The following is an 8,928-nucleotide window of genomic DNA, read 5'->3' as shown; positions in this document are numbered from 1 at the left end:
ATTCAGGAGATTTGAGTAAATTGCTACCAAAAAAAAAAGGATAACATAAGAACACTGGCACTCTTCTCACACAGAGGGTATGTTTGTTTTTCATGAAGACAACAGAGCTGTTTTAAATAAAAAAGAAAAAACATGTTCCCCTTAGTTTTAACCATGCTGTTCTTTGTAATTTTGCAAAATGTGCTGCCCCAAACAAAAGTATAAAAGCATTCTAGCATACGTGTGTATATTAGACTTAATGTTGACACAATGAAGTAACCATTGTGCTCATCTTGACTACTGCAGTAGTTTCTGCTTTCCATTTAAATCTAAAAAAAGAATCTTTTGAACATTGTTTTTCATGTAGCAGAAAATCCAGTTTATAAATGGTTCTAACAGACATTAAATTTTCATGTTGAGTGATCACGAAGGAGCTTCTCGCCCTTCTCTGCCCACTCACCAGCAGAAATGTCCAGTGTGAAAATTTTTATTGCCAGTGGGAACTAGCACAAACCAACTGGTTTGATATGACAAGTACATTTATCCCATTCTTGCAGAAGTCTACTTATACGGCACTGAACTCAGCCTAAGGCAGAAAAATAAATAGGGGAACAGAAAGAGCCTCTACAGTACCTGTTTTTCTTCACCACCAAGCTCATGAGCTGCTTTCCTATGTAAATACTACCCTCTTGTGTTGGTTTGTAAGTACTACAAGAATCAGCCACAAAAAAATAAAACCCCAAACCTCTTCTTGATCTTGCCAACCATTACAGATTCTGGATGGAATTCCAGGCAGTGAATAGCCTAATCCTGCCGAAACAGGTTCTCTCTGCGCTGGGCCACTCTTCAGCTGACACATCTAAGGTATTGATGTCACGTCTGAATCGCCAAGATTGACCTAAGAAAACCTTCTGGCAGAGCTGACACTCAAAATGAGCAGAACATGGCAGCGATAAGACAAGGAAAACCAGGTAGCTTTAAAATTAAGCAAAATATATTTGGAATTCTCCACACCACATGTCCCTTCACTAAGGCAAGGGCATCACAGCTGTGCTGTGGAAACGCAGTTACTTTTAACTTTTTCCTCTCTTTCTTCTGACAGACCTATCTGACCCCAGGTGCACCTGGTGACTTTGGGTAGTGAAACAGGCTGCAGCAGTGGGAAAGCTGCATTCACACTGCACTTCTCTGTGAAAGAGCAGGGCCAGACCACAGCTACTTTCAGGTCCAGAGGTGATGGTGTGGTGTCTCTGAAAGGAAGACTGGTCCCATGGTACCACAATGGACCAAGCTCAGTCTGTAACTGGTGAAGCAGAAGAGAGGAAGTTGCTTTCCAGGTGGACTGCCCAATTTCCTAAGCAGTTCTGAAAAAATCCACTGGAGGTGGCTTGGTAGACTGGTTTTGCCGAGCTCATGCAGCCATAAAAAAGTCTGTCCAAATAGTGAACTAGAAGACTTTCCTTTTCTTCTTCTTCCCACCTGCCACCTTATTCCTGACACCAATAGCTTCTTCTGTGTCATCATCATCATTGCGAGATCGCTTCTTCTCTCCCTGCTCCCGCAGCTCCTGCAATGCAATCAAGACATTCATTAACCAAGAGTTCTGGCACCCGAGGAAATTCAGACTACAACAGTGAGAAGAGGGACAAAAAGCCAGCACCCACCATTCGAGCAAATCTCTGGGCCTCAGCCACACGCTCTGTCAGCATCATAACTTCTTCCTCTTGCATGGGGAATGCTGGCAGCTTCTTGCCAATCAGGTGTTCAATGCGCTGGAACAGCTCTACATCGTACCTGAGAAAAGACAAGACACCAGTTTGAATCAGCCCTCTAGAGACTGCTTCAGCTGTCACCACCCACAGACATCACCCCTTATCTCCAGCCCACAGATATTGTTCGCCTGTGCTGATGGTCTTACAAGCAACTCATAATTGCATCCGAATGATGCCATCGTTGGGGATGTCTTCACTGATTTATTCAGCTCATCTCAGTTCAAAGTATTTGGCAAAGCCTTTTTTTAGACAAATACTTCAGTATTTATCAAAAACCCACACTTACTTAACCTGTATTATGTATTATAAAAATGTATGTATATTATACAATCAAGTTATAAACAGTTAACTCTGCTCATTACGTGCCTGCTTCTAGAATTTATCCTAGACCTTTCTCCCTCCCCACCCTGGGCTTAGAATTCTCTCCCCTTTAACTAAATAAATCCAGCAGGCACCTCAAAATGAAAAGGAGTATTTTCTTCTCACCCAGGATGAGGTCAGATGTTTTCTGCTCTGAAACACAGCTGGGAAGAGTAGGTCTGCCATATTTTAACACTTACTGTGTGACAAAGGTGATAGATTTGCCAGATCTCCCAGCTCGAGCTGTTCTCCCAACACGATGAATGTAATCCTGAAAACAATTTTCGTGATAAGCAGTAAGATATGTGCACCAAACACAGAACAGAAGTTATGGGGAATCAGCCCATATAATTTTTCTTTAGGAAAGAACAAGAAAATGGGGAGAAAATACAGCCAGGATTAAATACTCAGGACCGTGTGCAGCATTAGGATTTGAGAAGATGCTGGCTTGTGGAGGCATATCTTTGGTTTCAACATTTGAATTCCTCTCTTTCTGAAGGAGACCACCTCCAATTATTCAAGACTGCAGGACAAAAGTTGTGATACGTGACTTTGCTAATGAACTACCACTTCCTTGGAAAGCTGATATTTAAAGTGAGCTAATGTCTGCATTTTCAGTCTTGGGATCTAGTGCTCTACATAGTCTGCCTTCCAGACAAACCCTGCAGCAAGTAGATTTAAATTTGACAAGCACAGTGAAAGGGAGGATGAACGAGAACAATTTGGAAGCGTCTGATCTATTGAGCATCTTCTGTTTATATGGTTTTCCAGGCTGTTTTCCAGGTTTTATACTGCTTTATGGAAATTAAAAAACTCCCTTCTCCGTGCAGGATCTGTAGAGGAAGGAAGCATCATGAGAAAAGATGTGTTCTATGACATGGTTAGACAACAGGGAGGGGCACAAAAACTGTAACGATGTCATTCAAGCTGCTGCCCTCACCCATTATTTTTTTTTAACCATTGTCCTTTTACAATGTCAAAGGCAGTGTCTTCAAAAGAACCACCATATTTTCTTCTGTTTGCAATGTATAGTATCTCTGATCATTATAAGGAACAATAACAATTCCTGAAATGCACGTCAATGGCATGCTTTCTGAAACTAGGCTGGGAAACAAATTCACCCCAAGGTAACACTATACTTTCTATAAGGTAGAGAGTTAGTAACTCGCTTTTCTTCAGTTTGCTGTACTTTTGTGATATGAAGGTGAAACGTATTAAAGACATCTTTCTTGATCAAATCCTCATTGAGCATAATGGGGGAAATTTTTTTTTTTTTTGGGGGGGGGGGGTTGGGTTTTTTGTTTGTTTGTTTGTTTTTTAAACACAGTTTAAAATGTGAAGGCAGACCTGGATCACAGGAACGGAGATGACTACCTGAAACCAGCAATATGTTAAAACTATTTCCAAAGTCTAGAAGCCCTTTAATACAATACGGCGAAACACATACTCTAAGCAGAAATACAAAGACACAGAACATCCCTCACTTCCCCTCTCCACTTATGGGATCAGTTCTGCAATCCAGATGAGGCCACCCAACCAAACTGAGATACCAACTCAATTGCAGAGGCTGAACTACATCTTTTAGTCTAGGGAAGTGTGAACTAGACCTCCAGTCAGCAGAACAGAGAAAAGGTGGGTTTGTTCCTTTGTCTAGCTTCACTACACCTCCCAGTGACCAGAAGCGTGCTCTCAGCTGGCACAGACTAGCTTACCTTAGAGTGTGTAGGAATATCAAAGTTTATCACCACATCTACGTGTGGGATGTCCAGACCTCTGCTTGCAACATCAGTAGCCAGCAGAATAGAACGTGCCTTTGCCTTGAACTTGTTCAGAGAGCCCAAGCGTTTATTCTGGAAGAGAGGAGGCCAAAAGGGAATGAGAGAATAATGCTCATTCTGGTTAATATGCTCTTGTTGAAATACTGGTACAGAAGAACTGGGGGAGAAACTACTCAAAAACTTCACTTCTCTAACTTCTTTCTGAACTACTACAGAATCAATGGCAGCATTCACTTTAGTTAAATTTCTAGGGATCAGTCCAGTCCACTAGCTGTGAAATACTCCTTCTGTAAGGTAGTTGTGACTCAGTATGGTGCAGCCCAATTGCCCAAAATTTCCCATTTCTCCCGTCTACTGCATTGTGTGGGGTATGCCCATACCTGACTCATCTGCCCATGGAGGGGAATGGCAGTGAACCCCAGGTTGCGAAGCAGTAGAGCAGTCCTCTGAGTGTTGTTACATGTACTACAGAATATCATGAAAGAGTTTCCAGCTAGTTCATTCAAGATGTAAACCAGGTAGCTGTCCTGTAAAGAGAGAGAGAAGAAAAGAGAAAGAAAGAAAGAAAAAAAAACAAACCAAAAAAACGCCAGAGATAATCACATATGCTGCCACATTAAAGAGTAAGTATAAGCCAGCAAAGATGGCAAGATATTGGGCAGATGTGGGAACAGCAAGACAAGACACCATCAGAAGAGGGAAGAAAGAGAAGTGGCATTACCTTGAATTTGGAGGGGATGAAAATGTAGTACTGCTGTAGTTTTTCAACTGTCTGATATTTGGAAGACACAGCACATTTAACAGGATTCTTCAGAGCAGCACGCTGGAGTTTTTGAACCTGGGAAGATCAATGTAAGTTAGTACTAGATGGACAGAGATCTTGTCAGAAACCTGCATCATACAGTCTAGTCAACAGTATAGCCTGATGGAAGAACTAAAGCAGAGTACTCTGCTCTCACCTTCTTGGTCATGGTAGCAGAAAACAGGAATGTCTTTCTGTCTCGAGGAATCACTTTTAGTATCTTATCCACCTGTAAAAATAGAAAGGAAATGGAAATGCTGAATACAACAGCAATCGAGACATAAGCCTACTCCAAATATAATGATCATCCAAATGAACAGTAATACACGTGTGCAACTTAGACACACAGTAGGAACAGACTTCCCCTCTTTTAAAGGAGAGGTGTAGGCTGATAGCTTGCTGAAAATTAGGCATTGTGAACTCCAGAAGTCCAATAGCAGTGCAAGTATCAGGCAATATTCCTATAGGAACGTGCGTGTGATCGTGTTCTACAGTAACTGTGTCAATGTCATGCGCTCCAAAGAAACCAGTAGATTTCAGAGACAAAACGCCTCCTACTGCCTTACTAGTGTTCTGCAGAACCCTGCTAAAGTTCTATTCCCACCATAGGCTTTTGTGCAATTACTAGATCTTAGTTACAATTTGCTATTAATTTCTACAGAACAGCTCAGTGTTTACTATGTGGCTGTATGAAGCGATTTTAAAGGGACTCATCCGGTGTTCCAAGCTCTTTTAGCAGATTCCTACCTCTGTCTCAAAATCCATGTTAAGGATCCTGTCAGCCTCATCCATCACTAGGAACTTCAGAGCTCGTAAGTTGAAGCCCTTTGTGTTCTCTAGATGATCAACTAGACGGCCTGGGGTTGCTACCAACAAAATCACGAGAGCAAATTTAGAATAAAAGCAAAGGAAAAGATCCAAAGAAGCGAGAGAGTACTCCATTACAGAAATGGGATTCTTTGCCCAAGAAAAGTAAAGGCAGGTTGCTTTGTGGGAAGGATTCTTTTATAAGATATCTTTAGAATGTTTTGAAGTAAGACTAATGGAGTCAGACTCTCTGAAGAATGCCCTCCTTCCCCCTCTCCCCCTAAAAAACCCCAAAACCAAACATGCAAAACAAGACAGACTGTAGATGAGCTGTACTGAGAAGGATGAGACCAGAATTTTGAATACTCGAGGAGAATGAAAAACCAAGCCAAAGGCAGTCTAGCAGGAATGCTTTGGAATGAGCTTGTAGCAGCAAGGCTACTGGTGTATAGTTGAGAAAAATTAACAAGCCAGTACTCAGATCTCAGGACAAAAACAAATGAAGGATGTACTCTCACTTCTTCAAATGCACAAAACCTTTTGGCACTCTTTCTTTGGACAACTGCAGTTTGGTAATATTCATACCCTGTACCCCCAGCATGTGAACTTACCAATTATTACATGTGGTTTCTTGGCTAAGGCCAGAGATTGAGACATCGTGTCAATTCCACCCACAATAACCGCTGCAGAACAAAAAAAATACAGTGAATCTCTCAGTGCTATAGTGTTTCCTCCTACTCCCTGCCACCCACAACAACTCTGTACAAATGAAAGACTACATATCTTTATGAGAATTCACTTTATTTTAGCACACCTGACCTTCCCAGGCCTCTTAAGCCATACAATTGAGTCCTTACTGACCCCGGATATTTTCTTTTCACAGTTGAAAGAGTTACAGGCAGAATCTATTCCTTGCAGCTTAACTCAGCTGCAAAAATCCAGGAATTCTAAAAATACCCACAAAACTTTTATGTTTATAGACAATATCTAAGGAACCAATACAGACAGTCTGAAGGAAAGATTAAACTACATCACACTACAGAGTGGAGCTCTCTGCAATTTCACCAGACAATAGAGAAGATTATCTTCTACTTCCATCTTTAACTGTTTGGATATAAGATGCAGAAGAGCTGCAGACTACTCCATGAGGAAAGACCATACAGTCTTTCTTTCCCAAACCTGATATCAGATCTCTGTCTTCCAGCATCACGAGCTTTTCTCACCTTTTGTTCAACCCTCCATACAAATACTCTGTACTTTTTCCTTTGCAATCTAGAGCTGACAAATTTCAGTTTCAAACTTCAGCAGTCTTCAGGAAAAATGTTCCAGTATCACAAAGCTACTTACTACTGTGGACACCAATGGAAGATCCAAGAGCTTCAAACTGCTCTGAGATTTGGAAGGCCAGCTCCCTTGTTGGTGTGAGGACAAGAGCAAATAATCGCTGAGGTGTTTCCAGCAGTGCTTGAAGAATTGGCAAAGCAAAGGCTCCTGTTTTTCCAGAGCCAGTTTCTGCCAGTCCAATGATATCTCTGCCTACAAGGAGCAGCAACGAGGAAAAAAACTGTTACAAATCTAGACCAGAGAAAGAAGCCTTTAAAGCACTGTGCAGTAAAGCACAAGAATTCCCTAAGGATAGGAAAAAAAGGAGACACACAAAAGGCAAAGAAGAACAAAGGGCCAAAACAAAGAATTTCAGAACATCTCTGCAGCATTTTTAGAGCGCAACTTCATTTGTACAATATTACAGTCTCCATCCTTTTCCATCCTCTAGTTAAACTTCTGCCAATATACAGGTTTTCATACAAACTTTAGGTTAAGAAAAGCTTTATTATTTGTCAAATCTGTCTGTCCATTTACAGCCTATTGCTTCTATCTGGGTAAGTATTCTAGACCAACTGTTGTTTGTTTACTGGCTTACAAGGAAATAAGACACTAGTGTTTGAGACTTCGGTCATACCAACTACAAGACAACAGCACTACCAAACTCACATTTCACAAGCCACAATCAATTTTATGTCATTGATTAAGAGAGTAATCTAAACCGGTTTGCAGCAGGAAGGATTAGGACAGCAAGTCCTTTGTCCAAAACCAGTGCAGGCAACATGGTAGGATTCATCAGTAGAATCCATTTTGATCTCCTAAACTTCTACAGTTGAGAAGAACATGCTGTCAAAAGGCCTCAAACTGGAGATGACTTCTCAGGAATGCAATCTTACTTTTGTTTTTGTCAAGAGATTCTTATATATGGAGTAGAGTCTGACAATAGTAAAGTACTAGGACAGAGTAGACACTGAAAGTTTATTCTCATTCTGTCACTACATAAATCTGTTCTTGCTTCACAGTGGGGTTTTGTTTGTTTTGTTTGTTTGTTTGCTTGTTTTTTAAAAAAAAACAACCACCAACCAAATATTCTAGAGGCAGAAATGCTTGCTGGATTCAGTAATTTATTTTCCTATAATTCCAGGATGTTTACAGAAAGTCACTGTGGTTTGGTTATTATTCACTCCAGAAATCTAATTTCTAAGAATTGCCTGCTCACAGCAAAGCAGATTATACAAGCTATGTAATAAGTCAAGGCATCTCCAATTTCAGACACACACTGTAGGTCTCTACCAGAAGAGGCACAGCCCTAAATCTATCAGAAGTTTCCTGTGTGTCCTTGAGTATTTCAGAAAGAAAATGGCTGATACAAACTAGCAGCTCAAATGATTGACAATAATTCTGTTTAACGTGGAGCGTCAGAACTATGCAACAGTAGTGAACATTCAAGAACCCACATTTGTACCCATTTGAAAGTTTGCAATCATGGGCAGTGTTACAGGAGAAATTAGTATTCTAAGCTCCACCTGGGAAGGACGCAAGAATGAACACAGAGACTACTTCTAGACAGAAATCTTCAATGATGAAGAAGTGAGAACACTCTCATCCCTGCCACTTCTCACTCAGCAAAATTCATTCACATAGAGCTCCTGGGGCATCCCCAGATTCGGGATCAGAGAAGCACACTGCTCACCTTGGAGAGCCACTGGAATAGCCTCAACTTGGATCTTTGTTGGCATCTTCCATCCTAACTGGTCACAAGCTTCACACAGGACATCTGTCACTCCCTGAACATTAGTGAAAAGAGAAAAGGGACACAGACATCACCAAGGAGACCTAAATTAAATCATACAGTTACGTTAAAAACATGCTGCAACACAGCCAAGCTTGTCTCTAGCAGAGACAAATCCCATCAGACCCTCAATGCAACTACATGAAAGGGCAGGCTGCTCACAGTGATCCTCACCTCCAGCAGTAACTCCACAGGTTTGTTCAAAACCGCCAGAGGCAACTGCCATCAGCAATAAACTAGTCACCCCAGACCTCCTGCCCGAGCACGGCACCACGCCCGCCCGCGGATCGACGCGGCGACGGCGGCCCACGCGTC

General features: G+C 41.5%; 1 protein-coding gene across 2 annotated transcripts in view; it reads right to left on the bottom strand.

The window, feature by feature from the left end:
• Nucleotides 1-686: 686 nt before the first annotated feature.
• DDX47 (DEAD (Asp-Glu-Ala-Asp) box polypeptide 47) overlaps nt 687-8,928 on the bottom strand; it is an 8,449-nt gene continuing 207 nt past the window's right edge. Inside the window, exons 2-12 of one of the 2 annotated variants that reach the window (XM_010565835.1) lie at nt 8,515-8,608; nt 6,846-7,034; nt 6,110-6,181; nt 5,439-5,557; nt 4,849-4,920; nt 4,611-4,727; nt 4,270-4,416; nt 3,824-3,961; nt 2,312-2,382; nt 1,644-1,773; nt 687-1,546 (exon numbers count right to left, since the gene is read on the bottom strand). In XM_010565835.1, coding sequence (XP_010564137.1) covers nt 1,427-1,546; nt 1,644-1,773; nt 2,312-2,382; nt 3,824-3,961; nt 4,270-4,416; nt 4,611-4,727; nt 4,849-4,920; nt 5,439-5,557; nt 6,110-6,181; nt 6,846-7,034; nt 8,515-8,608 — 1,269 coding nt within the window. In that variant the 3' untranslated portion in view covers nt 687-1,426. Of the gene's footprint in view, nt 1,547-1,643; nt 1,774-2,237; nt 2,383-3,823; nt 3,962-4,269; nt 4,417-4,610; nt 4,728-4,848; nt 4,921-5,438; nt 5,558-6,109; nt 6,182-6,845; nt 7,035-8,514; nt 8,609-8,928 lie in introns of those variants that run through there. The other variant, XR_774247.1, reaches the window with a different exon arrangement.

This window comes from Haliaeetus leucocephalus, unplaced genomic scaffold (genome assembly GCF_000737465.1).
Source record: "Haliaeetus leucocephalus isolate CR32 unplaced genomic scaffold, Haliaeetus_leucocephalus-4.0 Scaffold196, whole genome shotgun sequence".
Classification (NCBI taxonomy): domain Eukaryota; kingdom Metazoa; phylum Chordata; class Aves; order Accipitriformes; family Accipitridae; genus Haliaeetus; species Haliaeetus leucocephalus.
Note: the sequence above shows the minus strand (reverse complement) of the source record. Positions and strands in the feature narration are given on the sequence as shown.